Here is a 23,860-nt window from a genome sequence, read left to right on the forward strand (position 1 = left end):
CCAGTGCCCCCAACGGTGGTCGCGACCCAAAATAACGTACCCTTTCTACTCGCTTGCACGGGCGTCTACTTTCTACCGGAGGTCACAATGAAGTGGGTTGCTCAAAGAAACGATCCAACCGGGCGAGACCCGCAAGTTAGGAGAGTGACAGATTTATCGAATGATTACCCTTGGACCTCGGGGAGTATATAGAAAGGCATAAAGTTCGATATATCTTGGCGTCGGATTCCGCGGATTGCGGCTACGGATCACGGCAAATCCGACGTGAGCCGTCATTGGACTGTTGGAACGTTGGACAATGGAGTACAGAGTAGGCAACCTCATTGGCAAAAGGTATCGACAATTGGCCAATGGAAGACATGACAATTCGGATTGCGAGCATCCGACATGGCCTGTTGGGTCAAAGTAAACAGTGCAAACACATACAAACACATCTACACAGTGCAAACCCCATTCAACTCGATAGATTTCAGTATATGGAAGGTGCATATATTGAAGTATGAAATGAGACACGATTGAGCAAGGTATTTCTCTGTAGTATAATGAATTGAACACAAGCGAGGGTGCTGTGACTATGTTCAATTGTTTCAATTGTTTTGCTTGGCACCGGGTGGAACTCCGGGGTCCAGGGGGTAAAATTAAATTTAAAGACTGGATGGCCTCTTTTTTCCCACTCCAGGACCCTACCACAAGATGCCTTCCAAATCCTCCAAGTCCTCCAGCTCCGGCTGCCGCTGTCGATGCTTCTCCCTGAAGTCTCTCAGCTTCCTCGCCATCTTCCTGGCCCTATTCTCCGCCGTCTACCGATTCCTCGATGCGCGCCTTGAGCAATTCTATATCTTCGACCCGGAGCACCTGCACGATGTCTCCCAGCGCGCCATCAGCGCCCACGGCGAAGACACCCGCTCCATCGTCAACTTCATTGTCGCCGAACTGGAGCAGAAGGTGGGCCCCAACTACCTGAGCACCCAGGAGGAGTGGGTATTCAACAACGCCGGTGGCGCCATGGGCGCCATGTACGTGATCCACGCCAGTATCACCGAGTACCTGATCATCTTTGGTGAGTTTTGCGCCCGCGACCAAGTCTGTTTCATTCAATTGCTTTTTCCTTTCTAACCACATCCAATCTCTCCAGGTACTGCCATCGGAACTGAAGGACACACTGGCCGCCACACCGCCGACGACTACTTCAACATCCTCCAGGGTACCCAGCTCGCCTACGTCCCCGGCGAGTTCAAGCCCGAGGTCTACCCCGCTGGTAGCGTGCACCATCTGGTCCGCGGCGAGGTCAAGCAGTACAAGATGGACGAGTCTTGCTTTGCGCTCGAGTACGCCCGTGGCTGGATTCCTCCCATGCTCTTCTTCGGCTATGCCGATACCTTCTCCAGCACTTTGGATTTCCCGACGCTGTGGGCTACCTCGCGCATCACTGCTCGTGAGATGATTGGCAACTTGATGCAGTTCAAGCTGTAATTGAGCAAACTATCTCGGTTTGTGTTGATATGGAGGCACTGGCTGGATTGATGAGGTCTATGTGGAATGTATGATATGGGCATTTGGATTCGATTCTGTGCGTTGGGCACCTGGCGAGGTGCTGTTTCGGTTGTAAAAGTTACTGGACACGATGGATACATACTTAATCGGTAGTACCGAGCACATTAATGAAATAATCAGCTAGGGTTGTCGAGCGCTGGTTTTGTAACACTCATGGGCCTTTTGGTGTAGTTGTTTCAGCACATGGGATCGTGTTAGCCCAACCAGCTGCTTTTGCCATCAATTACAAACCGTATAAGAAGACATCAAGTCGTTGAAGTATGGAATTCAACACTACTGTTGCCAACAATTATGTTAGGGCTCAAGATATTTGTTTGGTTCTAAATAGCCTATGACCGAATGCATATGCTCATAGAAAAGTAGCCAGTCCCTCGGGATGAAAGGCTTTCCTGTCTGTTCATACCTGCTCGATTCATCAATCCACCATCAATACTAGAAAAGAGATAGGTTCACTCTGGAGGCAAATCCGACTAATGGCATGTGTACCTAGAGAATTTAAAGTCAAGAAGGATCTAGAATTGCCCAAATAGTTAAAGTGTAACCCAGTCATCTTGCTGGCTTCTAGACCTGGGTATGTATGTTCGTCCATGGACAGTAAATCAAATGAATCAAATGAATCAAATGAGTCAGTGAATTGAAATCCTCCAAGTCAATATTTGATAAATCAAAATTCACACTGTGTCGTTGACAGCAAACAAGTTGTACAGGTCTATATAACTTTGCACTTTGTCTATTCCTTTCTTCAACTTTCACCCATCCACTGATATTAGTTTCTCACATTATCTTTTACTGTCATAATTATCTTCTTTCATTCGCTTGGATCCATCACCGTTCACTTGAAGCCCATCATGGCTGGCTATGGTGGATGCCTTTGGATGGATAATCATACTTCCAAACCTCAGTACCTCCCACAGGTCTCACTCAAGGCCCATGCAACCATCCTGTCCTCTGTAGCCCGTACAACTTTGACACAGATATTTGTCAATCCATCTGACAGGGTTATCGAAGAGATACAATATCTCTTCCCTCTTTTCGATGGCGTTAGTGTTGTTGGCTTCGAATGCCAGGTTGGATCTCGTCTCCTGCACAGTAACGTGAAGACCAAGTCACAAACAAATACGGAATACCAAAATGCTGTCGCTCAGCGCCAGACCGCTGCTGTCATGGACCATACATCCATGAATGACATTTTTATCATCCGGCTCGGCAACGTCGCTGCTCGCGGAAAGATCAACGTTGACATTACTTTTGTGGGAGAATTGAAGCAAGACTCTCAGATAGACGGCATTCGCTACACCTTACCGAGTACCATTGCTCCTCGCTATGCGAATAGAAATTTTTCTAGTAGCACTCAGTTATCATCACTTGGTTTGCCAGTCAGCCCGCAAGGGATGTCCATCACTGTTGATGTTCAGATGGAGAAGGGCTTGGTGCTCCGAGAACTGGAATCCCCAAGCCACCGGGTTAAGGTCTCTCTCGGATGCATTTCTTCTACCCCAGCAACATCGTCTACTTTTGAACCATCACAAGCATCTGCCTCTGTGATTCTCCAGCAGAACGATACATCGGTCGTGCTGGCACAAGACTTTGTCCTTCTTATCAAAGCAGATGGGCTCGACACACCCTGCGCATTGCTTGAGACACACCCCACTATTCCAAAACAGCGAGCCCTAATGGCAAGTCTCGTGCCAAAATTCAACCTCCGGCCGGCTAATCCAGAGGTAGTCTTTGTCATTGACAGAAGTGGCAGTATGTGGGACAAGATACCAACGTTGAAATCTGCACTCAGGGTTATGCTAAAGTCTTTGCCTGTCGGTGTCTGCTTCAATATCTGCTCTTTTGGCAGTGCTTATTCCTTCATGTGGCCAACGAGCCAGGTATACGATGCATCTAGCCTGAAGGAAGCTTTGGCTTTCGTTGACACCGTTGACGCGGGGATGGGTGGCACGGAGATGTTACAAGCAGTCCACGCTACCGTGAAAAATCGACATAATTCCAAACATCTGAATGTCTTAATTCTCACCGATGGACAGATCTTCGACCAAGATTGCTTGTTCAATTTCGTCCGCAAAACGGCTGCTGACACTACTGCTCGGTTTTTCACCCTTGGCATCGGCAAAGAAGTATCTCACTCTCTGATTGAGGGAGTTGCAAGAGCTGGAAATGGATTTTGTCAATCAGTAACGGCGTACGAGGACCTTAGTCGCAAGGTCGTCCGCATGCTCAAGGGCGCCCTGACCCCTCATGTCAACAACTACAAGCTAGAAGTTGAATATGACACTGAGACAGAGCATGAGTTCGATTTTGTGAGCGAGACTGAAAGTATTTCCGACTCTGAGACTGAGTTCAACGAGCAGGTGGGAGGCGGAGACGTTTCTATGGAAGAAACAACTCGGACATTATCGCAGCCGATCTCGTTGTACGACGAAAACTTCCAAGAGCCCGACTTGGACCTTGATGCCAAACAGAGAGCGAACGAAAAGCTTCCAACAATCACCTTTCCAAGAGCAATTCAAGCTCCCTACAATATTCCTCCTTTGTACCCGTTTATCAGGACAAATGTCTTCCTCCTTATGGACCCTCAATTGTCTGAGAAGACGCCAAAGTCCTTGAAGCTCAGTGCAACCTCTCTCGACGGTCCACTTGAGCTCAGGATTCCGATATGCAATATTGGTACCGGTAAAACAATCCACCAACTTGCCTCTCGCAAGGCGGTGATCGAGCTCGAAGAGGGACACGGCTGGCTCTCCCATGCTAAAGACGAGAACGGAAACAAGTTCCAAGATTTCCACATCGAGACAAAGCAGCGACTTGCAGAGCGTGAATGCCAGAACCTAGGAATCAAGTTCCAGGTCACTGGAAGATACTGTTCATTTGTCGCCTTGGAAGAGCGCAGCTCTTCGTCTCCAGAACCCCAGCATGAACAACATCTCACAAACGAACATGCTGTAGAGCAGATTTCTTCCAGCCAAGGGTCTGCTAAACTCCCAGGTGCCCCACTGACTGCTTGTAGGTTCCCGTACATCCCCACGGTGCGCACTGGTGGTGTAAGTGGTGGTCCCCAAATTGCGTACCCACAGATGCTTCAAGCTCAGGCAACAGCCCGGGCTCCAACTCAACAACCAAGAGGATTTACGCCGCAGCTTTATGGTGGAAGCAGCAATTGGGACCACAGGACAACGCCTTTTGCATACGATCAAACTGCGTTCCTTGGAGGCCTAGTTGCCCCGACTAGACCACCTGTGCAGCGAATGCGTGCCAGCACTTCAGTTGCAACGCCCCCGAATCCTGCTTTGACAAAGACCCCAGTAGCGAGAATGTATGAGCTTATCCAGCTGCAAACCTTTGAGGGTAGCTGGATGTGGTCGAACGAACTTTTCGAGGTTTTAGAATGTGACATGAACACAGCAATCATGAGATTGGCCACGCTGTACGCGAGTGCCAATCGAACGATTGAACCTGGGTTCCCGCATGGCGAGGAATCGAAGATTCTTGCAACCCTGCTTGCAATGGGAGGGTTACTGAAGAAGCACCCGGTTTTGAGGGGTGTCTGGGGGCTTGTGTATGCAAAAGCTTCTGAGTGGGTGACACTCGAGTTGAGGAAGATGCAGAATCAGGGTTTACCCGGAGCCATGATTGCATCAATCAAGGATGCGATTATTGACATAGTCTAAAAGATTACCTCGATGGAGGAGGTAGGCTTCGTGCTTACAAGGCCGCTCATGCTGAGTATGGATGGATGATGGTATTTGCTTGGAACTTGGAATTGGGAAAAGATGAGGAAAAAACCAAAAGATTGGATAGCTTTGGAATTAAAGAACGTCGCTTTTAATTTATTGTTCCTTGCGCTATCTGAATAATCAAATATCCCAAGATAAAGTAGCAGCGCCATGCCCAAGAAGCACCCTGGCGGCTTCAACAGTTCCAATGCTGATTGCATACTGACAGGGTGATCTTCGCCGTATTGGATTGATTTTACATTTGAGAAGGAATTCGATAGTTCGCGCACTGATATACATTTGACCTTGGTAAATCAACTAGAAGGTAATTCCAAGTGACTGGTATCCACCCCAATCAAGTACACGCTGCATGCTGTCGATATCTCTGGAGCGTACGGCGACTTTGAACATCTTGGCGCCCGGTCGAGATATGTCTAGTTTGTCCCGACAATCTTCATTAATAAACTCGACAACTGCTTGGCTGCCCTTTCTTCATGTCGTTGGGGGAATTTGGTGGGCTCAATTTTTGTCTGTTTCGCATTATCTTCGGCCGTACTGCTATTGTAAATCTCGCCGCCAGATGTCAGCTTGAACAGAGCACAGGCCATTCTCCATTTCTTTTGCATGTTCTTTCGCTAGATTGTGTCTTTCTGGACATCATAGTGAGCCTTGGGTCAAGACATGTCAAGGGCTGGTGAAACAAGATCGGAGGAAAAGTGAGACAGGAGAACAGGAAGGATTTGTGCTCAGACCAATTCTTCCATAGCTTGTCAGGCACGCGGAGGATGTCTGGCTACATCCATTGCCTCGATATTTTTGTAGGAAACATCAGGTTGCTCTGTCCAGCAATTGAGGATACAACTTCCCTCCGAGCTCAGCACCTTACTATTTTGATTCTCGCCCGCCCTATGACTTGATCTATAGACTGTTTTGGAAACGACGCTTCTCGCACTGATCTATAGGAGATACTCAGAGCAATGTATCATATAGCTTATTAGTGGCAATATAATGGTGCATTTTAATCCTTCATTGGTCATAACGAGCCCAAATTCTTAGCTTCACTCGAAGCAAGACGTCCATTGCAAATCAAGGTGTATTCTTGTTGGCCTTGGATTGCCTACAGTCTCAGGCTATTTACGAGTTATTCCAAGAAGTTCCTGCGCGTTACTAACCAATATTTGCTTTGTTGTTTCCACTCCAAGTAGATCCTGCAATCCATCATCCAATTTCTTAGCCAGAGACCCAGCCAGCGCTGCAGGTGTATAGGAATAATCACTCCCATACACCAATCTGGATGAATCAACTAGTCGGAGAAGACCATGAATCTGATCCGGAAATGGCACACCCGCAAGATCAAAATAGAAACGCGTCTGCAACAGCTGTTTGATCTTCTCCGCGCTGATCCCATCCCCCGAACCCGGAATCATGGACGAGAACGCCGCAATCCTCTCCATAATCGGAGGGAAAGTCGCACCACAATGACAAACCACAAATTTGATTCCAGGACATCGATCCACAGTCCCAGACGTAAGCAGACTCGTCAGCGCCCGGGTTGAATCAAACATAAACTCCATAATAGGCGCAGGAGCACCAGGAAGCGGCGTCACCTTTTCAATGGAGTCGTCGTCATCACCATGCCGGATAAGACATGTAGTGGGGTGAAAGAAGGCAATGGTTTTTCGTTCGCTCAATTTGTCAAAAACGCGAGTTAAGCGCTGATCGCCCGGGTAGATGCCGTGCGAATTGGTGAGGATCTGAAACCCCACTGCGCCAAGATGGTCCAGTGCATAGTCTATTTCTGCAAGGGAGCCTTCCACGTCGGGGAGGGGGAGGGAGGCGAAGAAGAGGAAGTGGGCTGGGTGATCGGCGCAGATTTTGGACATGTCGATGTTGGCGCGTCGGGTTACGGATCGGCCTTCTTCGTCATTGCCCGGGGTTAGATGTGTTCCTGGGGACGACATGCTTAGAACTGATTTTTTGATTTTTAGCTGGTCCATTAGTTCGATGTGTGCTCCGGGGCTCCATTCCTGGATTTTTGCATTTAGTACGAGAATTCGATGTGGGCTTTATCTTTAGAAGGGACTTACTGGGATCGCGGGCATTCCATCTGGGTGGCCTCTACCTGCGAAGTCATTCTGTAGGCAATACTCGCGATACGAGGGCGGCACACAGTGGGTATGGACATCGATTCTCTCCATTTCAGATATTGCGAATATGTACTCTGTAGGATTTGCCGGGAGGGATTGCTGATATTGACGAGTTCCTGTCCTGAGATCGACATTCCTAGTTCGTATTCTTCACCGGTCTTCTCATGAAACAGCCACTTGCTTACAGACTGCATATCAAACACAAGGAGACATGTCGTGTCGCCACTGCTCGTAATCGCCAATGCTGTGGAACAAGGAACCCAGCAGCCTGGTCAGGCAAACTGCACAGCTTTGAACCGACATGCGGTCTAGACAAATACCTAGATCAGATCTACTTTTGGCAATTCCTTCGGCTCAATAATCAATCCTCTCGCAGCCAGCAGTCGCGCCTGGGTGAGCTTCAGAAACCGGTACGTATTATCCAAAATCGGTGTGTTCACACCCTTCTCCTTCGCAACCCGCAAAGCATTCCCCAGAATGACCTCCACCTCCATAGGATTCCCTTTATCCACATCCACAAGCATACTAGGCCGGAAAGACAACTCGAGAGGAGTGATATCTATCATTTCATCCACAATACCCGGCCCGAGATCATACCCATCCGCCTTCGCAATGGCAGCCATCTCCATCATACCAGGTCGGATCAAGCTATTCTCGCCGCCGAATCGGCGAATCGCCGCACTGTCAAGCTGAGTGATAGCGCACATGGGATTGAAGATTCCATTCCAAAGCACCTTCCGCCAGCGATAGAAGACGATATCATCGACGACCTCCGCATCGACGACTTTGCTCCCGTTATAGATTGACGCGAACTCTTCGAGCTTTGCACGCTCGAATGCCGCGTCCACGGATGGGTTGTGGAATGCGCCAATGTTGAAGCGGTCGTGATCGTCGTGTACCACATGGCCGTTGTGTTCGTGTGCGCCGATGAAGCTCGGCGCCGACAATACCACGTTCGTGGGGAATGCTGCGATGATTGGTGGTTCGATATACAGACCGTTTTGGAATAGGACGATCGTTGTATGATCTGGCGTTATGGCTGGAGCTATGATCTTAGGGATGTTGTTCACTTCGGGGATGTTCTTCATTGTGACGATCACATAGTCGAATGGGGTGTTAGGGTCGGCTAGAGGGACCGCATTGACGACTATTTATGTATTAACTTTGGATGAGCTTGACGAGCTGATGTTCGCTTGCGACTTTTCGAGGGTTGCATACTGGCGCTTGGTCTCCAGGATGATAATTTTCCATGATCGACAGATTCGATTTCGAATCCGTGCTGCATAACTTGTTCATAATTGGATCGGAGAACAGAAGTCACAGTTGCCTGTCCTGATCTTTCGAGGGCGACGCTGACCATCGTGCCCACACCCCCTGATCCAATCACTAACACTCGGCGTTTTGGCATGTTGGTAATATGGGACATGTTGAATTTGCGATGACTGGGGAGATAGTTTCAAGGACTTCCTTGTAATTTATCTAAGTCAACATCCGACGCCGATAGCAAGGCCGATGTCGCATCTGATTAGCTCGGGATCTACTTCTTCCCCTCTTATCTACACGCCCCTCACTGGATGACCACGCCGAGATATTTCCCCGATTTGGTCGTTGTTATCGACTTTGTAAGACTTTTGCCTTGAAAATGAACTATACAATATACAATATACAATATACTTCACACCCAATGTCCCACCATGGACGCGTTAAACTATATGCACTTCAACAGATCGGATGATAAAAAGTGATGTAACATGTCTACCCTTTCAAATAACCCTGCACCCCTATATTTCCAAATTAGCAACCCAAGATGAAGAATCCAGTGAAACAAATGCGACTCCCAGACCTTGAGGACATCCTCGACTTCGTGAAAGATGTCGCAGAGATCTCCGGTAGATGGGTCAACTGGCAAATCATCCGAAGCAAGCGACATGTATGGTGGGAGACTGATCGGGAGGTGTTATCGCGATGGGCACAGTCAATCATCGAAACCGAAGAGCGCCTTCGCGAAATCACTCAACACGAGTACTTCATCAAAGAATGTATCCGGGAGATCGATGGTCGGTCCGATGAAGCAGCCAAAACCATACTGACGGATATGATCGAAGATATGATATCCTTGGCTCACGAGTATGCGCGCATCGAGCGGATCTATGACACGATGGTCGCTGGTTGCCCTGTCAGTCCTATTAAGAGTGGATATCTGTGGATTCGAAAGCAGCCGCAGTGGCATCTTCAAAGTGAGTGGTTGCGAGAGGATTGTGCGAGGCGCGGTGGATGCTGTGGTCGTCCATGCAAGTGTTGTGAGAGGCCACCTGATCCGACGAGGAGGAAAGGCTGGGGTCACTGTACGGCTCAATGTGCCTGTTGTAATATTGAGCGTGGATATCGACTGACTGAGAGGGAGTTGAGGTTTTTGCAGCCAGATTTTGATCTTACGGTTTACCCGTGGAGTGATTATAGTCGTGAGATGTTTCGTGCGTATATCTGGTCGCTTGACTAGCTTTTTTTTGTTAGTTTTGTTTGAAAGGAAGTTGCTCAAATGTCTTGATATATAGTGCTAGTGAAAAGAAATCGAGTCCTGGATTATTTCTTATGTGGGTCCAGTTCAAGTAGGACACTACCCCAAGCTGAGGAAGGCTGCATACTCAATCGGGACTGACTTGGATATGCAGGTCACGTTGGAAGGCGTCTGTTGACATAATCCAGAACTCACAGGTGCCCACCTGGGCACTTGGCCCTGCCTGTAGACCACCAATCTTATATATCATTTCTGGTTTCTACGTTCTACTTTCTACCCTTCATTTATTCCCTCTTATCAGTCTATGAAAGTCGGGGCAAGCTGAGCCGGTGGCAAAGTCAAATATACATTACAACATTGCAACATTGCAACAGCCAGAATGAAAGATAGGAGGGGAAGCTTCTCAAAGCCGACTGCCAAGCCGGCATGTTTGACGCATTCTGATTCGACGAGATTGAGTATCGAAGGATCAGCCTGGTATACTTCGAGTTTCCCCGCACTATATTTACCTTCGATAAGAGAATGTCATATCTTCGCAATTGCCGACAGTCGGATTGCTTAAATGGGGGATGTTCCCTTTCGAAACTTACCGTGTATAACTCTCAACTATGGCTGACGATCGAGATGAGACTATTTGGCCGCCAGGAACGGTTAGGTTAGAGGATAGTATGTGACTCCAAATACTACCGTAGCGATACGGCTTAAACTGACCGACTCAGTTCACCAATCCAGAGACCAAGTAGTCCTATTTCCCACCCCATCGGCCGACCCTAATGATCCCCTCAATTGGTCAACATCTCGCAAAGTCCTCAATTTCACCCTAGTCAGCTTCTTCGTGCTATGGACCTTTGTGCAACTCGATGTCGGTTTCACAGCATGGGGCCCAATGCAAGAAGAGCTTGGTTTCTCACTTGATATACTGAACGCCGGAGCAGCCGTCAACTACGGCGGTCTCGCCGTAGGCTGCATTTTCTTCATGCCCTTAGTCCATAAGTACGGCCGACGCCCAGTGTACATATTCAGCGTCGCTCTGCAATTTGCATCATGTATCTGGCAAGCTCAGACATATATCAACGGAGATCTATTGGGTAGCAACCTGATATCCGGCATCGGCGGCGCAATCAGCGAGATCATTGTGCAGGTGACCATTGCAGACTTGTTCTTCGTGCACCAGCACGCCACAATGAACGGCTGGTATGTTATCGCCCAGATGGCAGGGGCTTTTCTTGGTCCTGTAGCATCGGGATACATTGTCGTTGCACAAGGGTGGAGATGGATGTGGTGGTGGTGTGTGATTTTCTTCGGCGTCACACTACTCTGTGTTATATTCCTTTTCGAGGAATCAAAATATGTCCCCGTTCTGAATGGCCGCGACGTTGTTAATGATGCCCAAGTGAATGGGGAACCGTCCGAGCCACGTAAGGATGGGGACGTGATGGATACAAAGAGCGCCTGTGAGACGATCGCTACCCGTGTACCTACCAACCCGGACATCCAGTCGACTACCTATTTCCAGCGGATGGCCTTGTTGACCATCACTGATGAATCGCTGTGGCCGCATTTCTATCAACCACTCGTGACGCTCTTCACCTTCCCGGCTGTTACGTATGCGGCCATCACCTACGGATCTACGCTAAGCTGGTTCGCGATCATGACTTCGCTACAGGCTTCTTACATGCTCGTACCTCCTTACAACTTTGATGCTATAGGAGTCGGACTCATGAATGTGGCTCCATTTGTGGGCGCTATGCTAGGTTTTCCCTTTGGTGGACATTTGAGCGATAAATCGATCTTATGGTTATCCAAGCGCAATGGCGGCATTTATGAACCGGAGATGCGTCTTTGGCTTGCTCTTCCGATTGCCATTGTTAGCCCCGGGGAATCCTGATGTTTGGTCTGGGCCTTGCCTACGTGAGTAGCTTCGTCAAAGTATGGAATCTGGACCTTGCTAACACTGTCTAGGGAGCGCACTGGGCTATTCTTGCTGTGGGATTCGGATTTTTCGGTTTTTCACTTGCCGCTGTTAGCGGTATCACGCTTTCATATCTCATGGATTGCTATCAAGACGTGAGTACCTTTTGTATTTTTGAGTTGGCTCTCTTTCTAACTTTATGACTTCCAGATCATTGGTGACGCATTAGTCGGAGTGATTTTCATGCGAAACATCTTCTCAGTGATTGTACTGTTTGTGTTAACGCCTTGGGTGGACGCGATGGGCATGCGAGACTTGCATATTCTGGTTGCAGTTATTGCCTTTGTCATCCTGTTGATCCCGATCCCGCTTCTCATCTGGGGCAAGAAGGCTAGAATTGCCACTGCACCAAGTTATAGGAGGATGGCGGCAAATCAGCTTAGCCATCGGACTATCTAGATATTAACCTACAACTAGAATATACGATCGGAACTCGCCTTTGTGTCTGTTGAAAGTATTTTCTTCAACCAAAGGATGCGATCTCAACAATGACATCAAGAAATGGTATAATAGTTTAAGACAAGTTCATGAAAGTATTCTAAAAAATAATATGACTGTAAAAGTCAGGGCGTTAAATGTTAAAGGTATCACAAAGAAGAAAATAAATGAGTGCCAAAGTTTTGTTGCTTCCCAGACTCCCCCCGACCAACCTGTGCAATTCGTGCCCTTTTCATCCCAAAATCCCACAGACTTAGACTCTTTCAATTGCTTGTTCATCTTTATAGGTTTGATAAGGAGACTCGTCAAAACGCTTCTGGGTCAGAAACGAGTCATTCTTCTGGTGACACGAAGTGATGGTGGTGGTCATGGTTCCAGTATTGTTCGAGCTCACAAGAGTCCTATCGGACATCTCTGACACATTGCTGTTGGAGGAACGAATTTGAGACCAGAAGTTGCGATTACCCAACTTGAACAGAGGGCGGAGGTTAGGGAGACAAGCAGCTGTGATTCCAACCGCTGCTTCCATGCAGGTCCACACGATGACGGGAACTTGGTTGTCTATACAAGTGGTTAGTGATGTAGATCAGAGGACTGAAAAAAGTGCTGACAGGGGAGATACTCACAAGTGATATCAGGACCCAACTTAACCAGTCTAATCATGGCATAGAGGCGGAAGATACTGAAGACCAAAGTTCTAGACATGGAGTGTTAGTGTTGGCCCACTGAAACAGGAATGGGAATATCAAACATACAGGCCACCGAGAAGGAAGACTCCGGAAAGAAGCATTTTCTGGGCCTTGGGAATCGGTAATTTCCACACGACTCCCATGGGCATGATTAGGAGGATGACGTCGGTGAGGATGTTGGGGATCTGCATGCCATAGTAGAATTTGGCTGGATCGAGGCAGGCTCCAGGAATTGATTGGTCCCAGAACTTGCTAACGGGGATACATAGAAGAGCACCGGCGACGTAGACACCCACAACCCAGAGAGTGACGAATCCAGCCATCACATTCACTGCAACTGCCATTTTTCGGACTGCGAAGAGGCGTTTGTATAGCGCCAGAATTGAGAATTTAATAAAGGCAATGCAGCCAGTGTAGATGAAGGCGTTGGCAAATCCGAGCTGTCTCGAGTCAGTGTGGATACTTGACATAGGGCTGAGATGCTACGTACCTTGAAGTAAACCAGGAGATTCTTGGCTGGGATCATTGTGATGTGGGACCCCATTCCATTGTATAGGACTAATGTGGGTGTTAGTTTCATGCCTGTCTGATGAGATCTCTGACGCCACTCACGAACGACGACGCCACTGGAGCATGCATATTTGAAGAACAGAGCTATCATAATCAAGTAGTCATCCAGGAAGAGTCTGCTTCCGGTCATCTTCCTCGCCAGTACCCTTAGGGCAACGGAGAGAGTTGACAAGGTGTAGGCAACCACCAGTGCAACAATCATTGACCGGCGAAATGCCTGGTTCGGGTGCTCGAAATCTCCTTCTGTCCACGTGGGAACGGAGGAATGCTCTGTGGAAGACATGACGGACAGGTCTGATGGATCAAGACCAACAACGGGGTAACATTAAACGAGAGAAAGTTGTTGGCTTGAGATATTTGGAATCATTCAAAGCTGCGCTGTGTCTTTAATATATCTGAAGGAGATGAGGACGGGGAGAGGGGGAGGCACCATCTATGTATGTATCCTGGATCTGTCATATTGTTCGAGATCCAGGAAAATTAACGCAAAACGTGATATCAAGGGTTCACAGATCATATTGTTGACAGGGCACGGATTATGTGCAGATGGCATTTCAGCCATTACACGGGCCCATGCGAACTGGGGTGATAACATATTGCCCTTGGAAAAAGCAAGATGCGGTTAATCAACGGTCGGATCATGAAGCAGGGATTTATTTTGTGCCTTGACCGTAGAGATTCTCTACCAATCATAGGAAAGCAAAGGAAGTCTTTCCCGACGTGTCCAGTTGGGAAGTGGATATATCAGATTGGCGTCTGGCAGGAGATCCACTTTGTTGCAAGATATTTTACCCGAAAACTCGTGGACAGAATGTGGTGAAGGGAGTGACAGGATATGCTTGCATATGCTGGCATATTGCTTTTTAGCTCAGTTCAAAATAATTATTTGAAATACGCAGTAAAGGCTTGCTTATTGCATTGTGGTCAAGTTCTTCACCGGAAGGATACTCAACGAATGGACCTTATCCCTATACAATAAGCAAGGGATCAACAATAAAGAATACAATAAGCTTTGAGAGATAGATAGACCGGGATACAGTTCTCTAGAGTTTAGGAGAATAATTAGAAACAGACATACCGCAATGGATCAATTGACTGACAGCTGTCTCCGTAGGGATCTACAACGTACGAAGTCAAGAACGCCATGATCGTCCAATAATTGGAAACCATGCGGGTCATGGATTACACTTTTTTAAGTCGCCGTTTTGGCGGATCTTCTCGTATACATATGTAAAAACACGGAGGTCTGAGGCTTGATATGATATGTCCACTAGACAGTGGACACATCCGATGGCGGCCCACATGGTAGCTTTTAGTGGGAGCTGGGCCGTTAGATTCTCCAATCCACATGGCATTGTCTTTGTTATTGATTACGAGCATGACTATACGTCTCATGCAGACTACACTCGATTGCACCCTGCTTGATGATCCCCAGTTGCTTTTCTTACACACAGTCGTACAGCGATGCAATCTTGAATGCAATATTATATGCAATCTCAATTGGAATTGTTCAATACATTGTATAAGTTTGGAGTACATATTTGTGCATCTTTCATAACTTAATTGTCCGGGAACTGTCAAGCGACTCGGCACTGATGATCTCCGATCTTCGCAAGGGGCTCGAGGGTTATATGGGTGATTACGATGTATCTCCCGGCCATGAGAAATTCCACCTAGTCAGTTTTCAGAGTTTATGTTCCTTGCCGTTCTGTGATTCATTGCCTTTGACAAAGTTCGACATCCAACACGGTCCCCAGTACTAATGGGCTAGCGAGATATCGAACCGATACTTTGATCGACTTGACGTGCTATATCAACTCCTACATAGTTGTTAGAGCAGTGGGAATCCAAGAAGGTTAGCGGCCAATGTTGCTACCCATACCTTCATGGTATACACACGGGTCTATTCCATTTGGGGAAGAATTTGGATACAACCCAACTTCTCTAGGAATGACTTTCACCTTGATTAATATTCGCAGCTGTCGTATTTTTGGCTCTGACACTCTGATCAGCAGCTGTATAATCTAGGGAGGCGACATGTCAACGTCTGAAAGCCGCTTGTCATCTCCCAGTCCACAAGTTTGCCTTCATGACTCGAGCCGATCCACACCCCTGTTCGCCAACCCTTTCCAGACACACAACTGTGTATTATTGGATGTCGAGGCAAAATTTACCTCCCTCTGGCTCCACTGTGGACCTACGATGAAATGATTACCAATATCCTTGGGTCCAATTGTTGAATTCGATAGCGATCGAACTGGGCATGGTTCCTTCCAATCAAGAAAAGCGATGCTTTACATGCATCCGATCTAACGATTAGCGCTCAGCCACAAGATTGACCAAAGAAGTCACCCACAAAAACATTTCACCGAAGTTCTTTAAAAATATCCGCAAATCCGACATGACCAAGGTCGCTCTTATCACCGGCGGCAGTATGTAATTCTCCACAATCCCCGGACTATCCATTGACCAAAGCTCGAATAACAGCCAGTGGAATCGGCCTGGCAGTTGCCAAGGACCTGAGTCTGACCGATAGTTGGCAGGTCAACATTATTGGAAGCAATCAGAAGCGAGGTCAAGAAGCAGCGGCATCCCTCTCAAATGTCGCCTTCTATCAAGTCGACGTGCGCAATTACCAACAGCTAGCCGCTGTATTTGACCAGATTTTCAATGCCGCTGGTCGGATAGACTTTGTTTTCGCGAACGCCGGAAGAGCAGGGGACACTGATTTCTTCGCCAAATGTGAGACCGGCATCCCGCCTGATCCGGGTTTCGACATTGTCGATATCAACGTGAACGGCGCTTTGTATACCAGTTATCTCGCGATGCATTATTTTCGTCGCTCTCCGAAGTCAACGAAAGGGCATAGAAACTTGATACTCACATCGAGTATTGGGGGACTGTACCCCTGCATGCTAACCCCGGTGTACTCTAGTACTAAACGTGTGTTGGAAATAAACAAATTGAACGAATCTCACCCAAGGCATGGCTAATCGATGTCTAGATGCGCTCGTTGGATTCACTCGCTCTGTCGGAGAGCGACTTTGGGAAGAGGGAGTCCGGATCAACGCTTTGTGCCCTGGTGTTGTCGAAACGCCTCTTTTTTCCGTTGAAGCGTTTACGTCGGTCTTCCCACGGGAAACATTTATCCCTATGGACGTTGTGACTGGTATAATATCACAGCTATTGTCTGGTGGGGATATGGTAGACGCCAAAGGGATGCGCGTGGCTGGTGAGGAGATGCATTCCCGGGCTATTCACGTTTCAGGAGAGAACTTCCTTTTCATTGAAAAGCCCGGGATCTATGACGAGCAAACCCGAATCACATGGGCTGCAATGATGGGGCATGAATAAGTTGTGAGGGTCGCGTCAGATGATACGACTGCTTCATATCGAAATGCTGGAATAGTATAAAAGTTTCTAGACTAGACCATTATATGTGTGTTCGTGTGCAAGATGTCTTGCGTATATAATCACATATTTCAAACCAGTAGATATGGACCCCACTATCCATCGCATCCCATGCCAATGACAAGGAGCGTCTTACTTGAAGCTGCAATTCTCTGGAGAAAGTCACGACTTCGGGAATCTTGTCAACGACTGCGGCTCGCGCTTCAGTCCTCGTGACCTCAAAGCATGCAACCATATAGGGAAGCGATGCGCATGGTATCGGGCGCCCTATTGATTGCAAGACCATATCGATCTTCGCGGTAATAGTGCTGGATAGCTGCAATGCTTCCTTGTGACGTTTTCCAAAGGGATGGCGTATCCGATGTACAATAAGCAAAGCCGCAAGACGGAGAACCTCGGCCTGAGCGAGCATACCAACAATCTCCAATTGAGTGAATCTTTCAATAATTTCCGGTGGGGGGGGGGGTTGCCATTGCTCTAGCGAATCTTGTATCGCTTTCAGTCGCTCAACCATCTTCATATCCATTCGCCCACCGGTCACTTTCATCAAATGACTTGCCCCACATATATCATACAAATGAGCAAAGATTGACGAGCTAACCCCAAGGTACCGATCAACAACATTGCAGCGATCATGTTCACCGATGCGGATAGTCGGCAGCTCAGACCTCAGCAGACACTCAAAAGTCTCCGTGCTAACCAGGCACATCAAAAAGTCCATGTTACCAGGGTTCATGGCTAAGATAGTTTGATAAACCGGCTTGACAAGGTTCAATGTGTAGTGCGATATAAGAAATGGCTGGCCATCGGCAACATGCATAGCAAAAGTCACCATGGACACACCAACTACGAGCGCAGTCACCAGATCCTGCTCTTCGGAGATTCTCAATGACCGCAGTCCTGACACAGCCAATGCAGCTCGTCGATGCCCAACTTCCGCGCTTGTCGTGGTGTATTGCGCATATTGGTCTCCGAGAAGCACGGCGGTACAAGCGAGTGTGGCGTCTTTTAATATAGGTGTGGGAGCGGGTCGGAGTAGGTTCTGCACAAACAGACGGTGGTGCGACTCGTGGAAACTCGGTCCAATTAGATATTTGTCCAGTGGGGATGGTGCGACGATGTCTTTCATCAAATTCAGGAAATGTCTTTCCCACTGGTCTAATTCGGGAAATAGGGATGGGTTGCTGGATAGACCTTCGTCGAAGGGGAGGTAGAAGTGAGGATAGGATGTGTTTTGGGAAGAAGATAGGTCGAGTGTCTTTGCATTTCGTATGACTGAGCTGCAGCTGGAGGGTGGAAGATTATAGGATAGCTTTCTTGTAACGCGTGGCCTCCGTCCGGGTCTGGCAAGGTTTCGTATTGTCTTGCAGCATTGATTCAAGCGGTCACATCGCTCGCACGAGGATGTTGCACTTAGGCGTCGGCACTTTTCTTTCAATGTGTGACATTGATCACAGGCTCGTTTCGGGGCGTGCAAGGTCATATTTTGAAGCTATTCAGCTCAACACAGTTGAAATGCATACCACTTGTCAAGCAATCTCATCGGGTTCAAAAAGAAGAGGTCGGAGAATCAAGTCAACGGAATTGCGCCGATAAGGTCGGGTGGACTTGACTATTGTGTGCAAGCGTGCGGGGACCTAACGTTGCCATTTTAGCTTGTGATCGTTCGTATATTCGGTCATTATACATCTTTGATATCTAGTATGTGGCGTTACTTGGTTTTGTGATTAATTCTGAGCGCGTTGCTCAAGGCATTCAATATATACAAATGAGACTAATGTATCCTTCTCTTTCTGCCTGAAAAAAATGCTGAAGCTCTAAGTGTGCCAGGCCGGGGTCTTAATTGACAACTTATGTCATCCTTTCTGTGCAAGTCTGTGAGATTCTTCGCCTATAAATTGAAGGTATAGTTTGTAACAAAGGATAGAGACACGCCTTCCATAATCGACAGTTTAGAGCTCCAGACGAGATCTATATACTGTGGTTGCGCTAATAACCCTCGATCAAATCAGCCCTGGTTCAAAAAACGCTCCAGACGCGCTACTCTAAAAGAAACAAAATCCAGTCTACTGAGTGACAGCAAGTTGATCATTCTCTTGTCGAAGTCTTTTCCGTGAAATATGTCTCAACCCCTTGATCACATACAACGCCTTGCCCACATCTTCCCATTGTTCCCTTGGGTATAGGTGATATGCAAGTCTGAGCACACCATCTGGAGTCTTCAATCTCATCTGGTTCGGATCGGTTTCTTGCGAGACGTCGTTCGAATTTATCTTCTCAATATTCACCTGCACAGTGTGGGCCAGCCTCCAACGACCAAATGGCATGTCCCCGGGGTTTTGAGCGGGGACGAAAAAGCGATCCCTGTTCTGATTTTTGCTCTCCGCATTCAACGGTTGTGCAGTGAGAAGATCCCATATGACAGCTTTATCACTCTGGCCCTCAGAGGATACGTATAAATCAATCAAGTCAAGCACATGATACAGTTCACCTGTATCGTCGAGCTTCTTTCCCTCCTCCGCATCCTGCTCAACAGGGAACAGGCGGGTGAGAATGCCTGGAACTGGGGGTGTACGAGGAACGCCTGACTCAGTAAAGCTTCCTACCTCGTTAATTGTCGGCAGTTGTGTGGCTACTTTAGCCAGCGTAGAACTGAACTGATAGTCAATGACTGCCCTGCAGCATTTGATGATATTAAAAGCAGTTCCAATACTACTGTACTGGGGTTGGCCTGGGTGTAGAATGTCGAGGAATGATGAAAAAGACACCTGACATGGTAACGGGGCCAAGCCAAGAAATTCTTCAACAACATCAAGGTACATCGCGAGATTGATACTATGCACCAGGTGCAGCGCACAGAGGCGAGCCTCTTTGGCGATGCTAGCGGGGCTGGTGGATGTATTTGGTTTATCCCACTTCGAGTCGACAGCTTGTATTTCGCACAATCCCCAAATCATCTCTTCTGGTAGTTGACGGCGGCTTGACGTTTTTCGAGCCGCATAGTCAATCAACTGTGTGACTTCAATGTGTTTGCGTCTACCCGCCGCCTTCAAAATGGTAAACACCTTTTCTAATGGTCCCCATTCTGATCCCACACCTTCGAGGGATTTTCCAGGGGTTTCAAAATACTTCTCAACCCAGGTCGCGAGCTCGTAGTGACTGCTCGCCATGATTTCGTCATCTTCTGCTCGTTTGTTGAGACGCTTAGCCGTGCTAACCTCGAGTTGTCGTAGCGCGGCCTCGCCTGTCAGAACGATACCGTTGATGACATCTAATATGCGTTTCTCGTCTTCCGACACTTCTGCGCCCTGAGAATCAAGTGGTTTGTAAATCATGTCGTGCTCGATCTCAGACCATACATGCATGACCAGCGTTCCAACCTGAATCTCACCGACAACGTCCATCCAACCAAACTTGTTTATGTCGGCAAGATATTCATCTCGCAATCTTACTACAAAATGGGTTGCCTTGTATCCAGTAAAGGTTCGTATTGATTGTTGAGGCCTCTTTGAATGTAGTGTAGACTGATTGGTGTTTTTAGGATCCTCGAGTGAGCGAAAGCGTTCTTCCAGGCTCTGAACATCAATTCCAGACCTATGACCTTTGTCTGTTCGACGAACGATATCAAACCGCTGTTCCAGAACAGCAGCAACTTTCTCAAGGTCTCCTGGAAAATAAAGTGATATTCGAACGCCGCTGAAGTCATGTAAAGTGGCGAGCATGTCTTCTGAACCATCGGGAAGCTTTGTGTCTTGACTATTCAAACTGAGCCCTGTTTCGCGTGCATACTCTTCCCACCTTCGACCTTTAGATTCCACGAGAGATTTTAAGCGCTGGATTAGAATTCTTTCGTGCTGTCTGCGCAAAAGGCTACCATGGGCGGACTCCCATGACTTGACCCTCGACGTGATCGGAGCGTGGCGGATATTTGACGCATCGAGGGCCGCAGAACAGATTTTTTGGACCTCGGTCGTAAAAAGTGTCATAGTGTCTGTCCTGGCGCTGAATGCTCTACGAAGCCATTCCAAGTCGTCGATTGTATCTTGAGTATCCTCCATAGTATAATCCATGATCGGTTTGTAGGGCCCAGCCTCTGCCGGAAGACAAAGATTGCTTAGGATTCTCTCTTCACCACCCAATGTATGTTTAGAGGTTTGGGTAAGAGGGGGACGAAATATCTATGGCATATCTACAGGGGACTCCCCGCCCATGCAAGACAGGCTGTCAACTCGCGTAAAAAGCAATGAAATGCGAAAAGATACCACTTCCCCACCTATGTAGGTCCGTGCATTCCATGTACCTTCGCATCCTTCAGATCTCTGACAAGGAATTGACCAGAAATCATTTCAATCTTGTAAGGACCACTTCCCACTCCACACCCCTCGGGGCCGAAAACAATTCATTGGTCTTCAGTATAAGCTATAAACCAAAGTGTCGGATGTCTTCCATGTCTAATCTTTGTTGTAATAGGTCAGTAAACAACATCTGTCTGCATGGGGGGGTGAAGATAAACCGGGGATTTACGAAGAGAAAGAAACGATCAGTTTTTCTAGACTTTCATATATGCGAAAAGGTATGACATATCACAAGTATGAAACCACCCAACTCCACCCTCAATATATCAATATATGCATATCCAAAGTGTACATATTAGCGTCAACAGTTTTTTAAACTGGGTTGGATGGTCCTACTACTCTCTTTCGTATTTTTGCGCACAATACGACCAGGGCAGCAAATCTACCATCTAACGCTAATATCCCCATAATGAACGCCGCGGTTGGCAGGGCGACCGCCCAGTATACCCAGAAGCGGTCACTCCCAGGGCCATATGACTCGTTCATACTAAAGATCCCGGTTATGAACGTCAAGGGAATAAAAGCCATGGCAATGTACGTCAAACGCCGGACATCCTCCGCCTGCGAGATCGACTTGTGGGAGTCCATGAGTTGCACCAGCGAGGTAATAATGGGGTTCATTGCCTCGAGGGAGCGAGAATGCTGCACAATTTGATCTTCACAGTACTTGATATCTGCTATTAGCAGATTCCAAGTTGACGATTCTCCATGCGTGATGGGTTTTGTTGTCATTGCCTCGTTCTGCTTGGAATCTTCAACTTTTGGGATCCAGTGTTCGACCAAAAGTCTCATTATCTGTAACTTGTGAAGACTCTGCAGGCTCCGGCGCCGCCATCTATGAAGGTCTATGATATCGTGCTTTTCAAACTGCTCTAACCGCGATGGCACGGTTTTGAAAGAGTACTCATAGTACTTGATATAACGCCCCATCAGCAACCCATATAGCATCCACTCTTGTATTACTACCTGGATTGGGTAGTAAGCAAGGGATAACATGCTGGGGTTTCCTGCTTTCCATCCGGGAGGTAAGACGTGGAAGAAGCTTAGGAGGTTGTCGTTCGGGTTAAGAGCCTGGAAATTTGAGCTCGCTGCATTTGAGGCTAGGAGTTTAGCATATGTTGGCGGATCACAGAAAGCTTCGACTCCAATCCGACGTGGAATTTGGGTGATTCTGGACCCTAGAGTCTGTGAATCACTGCATCCTGGATGTACCACGATATCAGAGGCAGGGTCCACAAGAAGTATGCCTGGCTTATTGATCAGAGGCTATCCTTATATGCTTGTCCACCTGGGATTGTCTTACATATCCAAAAGTCACCTGTTAGCTCTTTCTTTATCAAAGAGCTGCATGCCTGAAGGAGACCAATCGATCTACCAGATAAAACGGGAAGGCGTCTGACTCTCCTAGGAACGTTCGCCGATAAGGCGAGATGGTATGACGTGGGGCCCAAGACGGACTCGTCGCCTAAGTCAAGCACCTTTTGGTAGTGAATGTTGACAAATGCCCGAGAGATAAGCCGAGATGGTGGCAGAGCTAATAGCGGTGGGGAATGAGTTTTTTCAATATCTTCGTATGAAGATGCGATATGGCCACAGAAGAAAAACGGATCGATGTCAAAATATGAACCAAGAGTCTCTATATCTGTGGGGTGAATATTTTCTACCACAGCCAAAATATTCTTGCTGAGTCCAGAATTGACCAAGGCCACTAGTCCATTGGTGCTGATTTCCTGGGATTGACCTATACCATCGGTTTTCCCCATCTCGGCATATCTTACCATGCTGTTGCACGCCGTGCGAGATTGGTGAAGAAATTCACAGAGTGTTTTAAGGCTCGGGTTTTGGTGAGCCACAGCTGTCACATAATCACGGTAAGATTTCCCCATATCTTTTGAAACGAAAGTTTGACAGCACGAATTCAGGCTTATGTCTTCAAGGTGTACAGAGTAACTTGAAAATGACTTGATACCTTTTCAGCCGGTGCGGATGGAAGTCTGGTCTCCTGTGTCTCATGTAGGTAGCGAGTACGAGTGCCACGTCAGACATGCAGGTACTCGATCCGACGCACGGCCCGACTTGCGAACGCGGGTCTCATGCCTAAAGTGGTCTAATGTAAATTTCTTGATACTACACGTACCATTTGTATAGGGGTGCCATACAAAAGGTACTTACGATCTGGATTTCTTCAAATTGTTGCTCGGCTAGAATATTCATATAGATAGGAGAGAAATAACGCGCCAGAATGCATGTTATCAGGATTTTATTGCTCGGGGATTGCCTAATATGAAAATGTGTGCTCCATGGTATAGTGAAGGAGGGTCCTTCAGAGTACAGTCTCCATTACTCTACTTTGATATAGGAACAATATCAAATAGTTGAAAAAACACTTGACTTCTTTTTTAATCATAAAACAGCTTCAAACTTCATACCAAAGTATCTCCTAGATGTTGAATCTTTCGGCTGAGAAATATGAGTAACGAAAGGGTT

At 47.5% G+C, this 23,860-nt stretch overlaps 10 protein-coding genes across 10 annotated transcripts; 4 read left to right on the forward strand and 6 right to left on the reverse strand.

Moving 5' to 3' along the window:
- Positions 1–693: 693 nt before the first annotated feature.
- erg2 (C-8 sterol isomerase ERG2) lies at positions 694–1,473 on the forward strand (the record flags this gene model as incomplete). Its single annotated transcript, XM_056674212.1, has 2 exons — positions 694–1,060; positions 1,136–1,473. The coding sequence occupies 2 exons, from the start codon at positions 694–696 to the stop codon at positions 1,471–1,473; spliced, it is 705 nt and encodes a 234-aa protein (XP_056534737.1).
- A 929-nt stretch (positions 1,474–2,402) lies between these two features.
- On the forward strand, positions 2,403–5,228 carry N7500_003067 (VIT and vWA domain-containing protein; the record flags this gene model as incomplete). Its single annotated transcript, XM_056674213.1, has 1 exon — positions 2,403–5,228. The coding sequence occupies one exon, from the start codon at positions 2,403–2,405 to the stop codon at positions 5,226–5,228; it is 2,826 nt and encodes a 941-aa protein (XP_056534738.1).
- A 1,175-nt stretch (positions 5,229–6,403) lies between these two features.
- N7500_003068 (amidohydrolase family protein) lies at positions 6,404–7,471 on the reverse strand (the record flags this gene model as incomplete). The annotated part of the gene is made up of 2 exons (XM_056674214.1): positions 6,404–7,300; positions 7,361–7,471. 2 exons carry the CDS (start codon positions 7,469–7,471, stop codon positions 6,404–6,406), a joined length of 1,008 nt encoding a protein of 335 aa, XP_056534739.1.
- A 269-nt stretch (positions 7,472–7,740) lies between these two features.
- Positions 7,741–8,846, reverse strand: N7500_003069 (ketopantoate reductase family protein; the record flags this gene model as incomplete). The annotated part of the gene is made up of 2 exons (XM_056674215.1): positions 7,741–8,567; positions 8,639–8,846. The coding sequence occupies 2 exons, from the start codon at positions 8,844–8,846 to the stop codon at positions 7,741–7,743; spliced, it is 1,035 nt and encodes a 344-aa protein (XP_056534740.1).
- Positions 8,847–9,227: 381 nt separating this feature from the next.
- N7500_003070 (uncharacterized protein) lies at positions 9,228–12,309 on the forward strand (the record flags this gene model as incomplete). The annotated part of the gene is made up of 4 exons (XM_056674216.1): positions 9,228–9,657; positions 10,658–11,805; positions 11,901–12,005; positions 12,061–12,309. 4 exons carry the CDS (start codon positions 9,228–9,230, stop codon positions 12,307–12,309), a joined length of 1,932 nt encoding a protein of 643 aa, XP_056534741.1.
- A 292-nt stretch (positions 12,310–12,601) lies between these two features.
- Positions 12,602–13,890, reverse strand: N7500_003071 (putative integral membrane protein Pth11-like; the record flags this gene model as incomplete). The annotated part of the gene is made up of 5 exons (XM_056674217.1): positions 12,602–12,909; positions 12,975–13,045; positions 13,104–13,477; positions 13,528–13,595; positions 13,650–13,890. The coding sequence occupies 5 exons, from the start codon at positions 13,888–13,890 to the stop codon at positions 12,602–12,604; spliced, it is 1,062 nt and encodes a 353-aa protein (XP_056534742.1).
- A 2,118-nt stretch (positions 13,891–16,008) lies between these two features.
- On the forward strand, positions 16,009–16,961 carry N7500_003072 (Short-chain dehydrogenase/reductase SDR; the record flags this gene model as incomplete). Its single annotated transcript, XM_056674218.1, has 3 exons — positions 16,009–16,039; positions 16,095–16,550; positions 16,612–16,961. 3 exons carry the CDS (start codon positions 16,009–16,011, stop codon positions 16,959–16,961), a joined length of 837 nt encoding a protein of 278 aa, XP_056534743.1.
- Positions 16,962–17,040: 79 nt separating this feature from the next.
- N7500_003073 (Zn(II)2Cys6 transcription factor domain-containing protein) lies at positions 17,041–18,501 on the reverse strand (the record flags this gene model as incomplete). Its single annotated transcript, XM_056674219.1, has 1 exon — positions 17,041–18,501. The coding sequence occupies one exon, from the start codon at positions 18,499–18,501 to the stop codon at positions 17,041–17,043; it is 1,461 nt and encodes a 486-aa protein (XP_056534744.1).
- A 583-nt stretch (positions 18,502–19,084) lies between these two features.
- On the reverse strand, positions 19,085–21,088 carry N7500_003074 (uncharacterized protein; the record flags this gene model as incomplete). The annotated part of the gene is made up of 1 exon (XM_056674220.1): positions 19,085–21,088. The coding sequence occupies one exon, from the start codon at positions 21,086–21,088 to the stop codon at positions 19,085–19,087; it is 2,004 nt and encodes a 667-aa protein (XP_056534745.1).
- A 597-nt stretch (positions 21,089–21,685) lies between these two features.
- On the reverse strand, positions 21,686–23,136 carry N7500_003075 (uncharacterized protein; the record flags this gene model as incomplete). The annotated part of the gene is made up of 2 exons (XM_056674221.1): positions 21,686–22,620; positions 22,749–23,136. 2 exons carry the CDS (start codon positions 23,134–23,136, stop codon positions 21,686–21,688), a joined length of 1,323 nt encoding a protein of 440 aa, XP_056534746.1.
- Positions 23,137–23,860: the final 724 nt, after the last annotated feature.

Source organism: Penicillium coprophilum (assembly GCF_028826855.1).
Source record: "Penicillium coprophilum strain IBT 35676 chromosome Unknown utg000002l_segment0_segment1, whole genome shotgun sequence".
Taxonomy (NCBI): domain Eukaryota; kingdom Fungi; phylum Ascomycota; class Eurotiomycetes; order Eurotiales; family Aspergillaceae; genus Penicillium; species Penicillium coprophilum.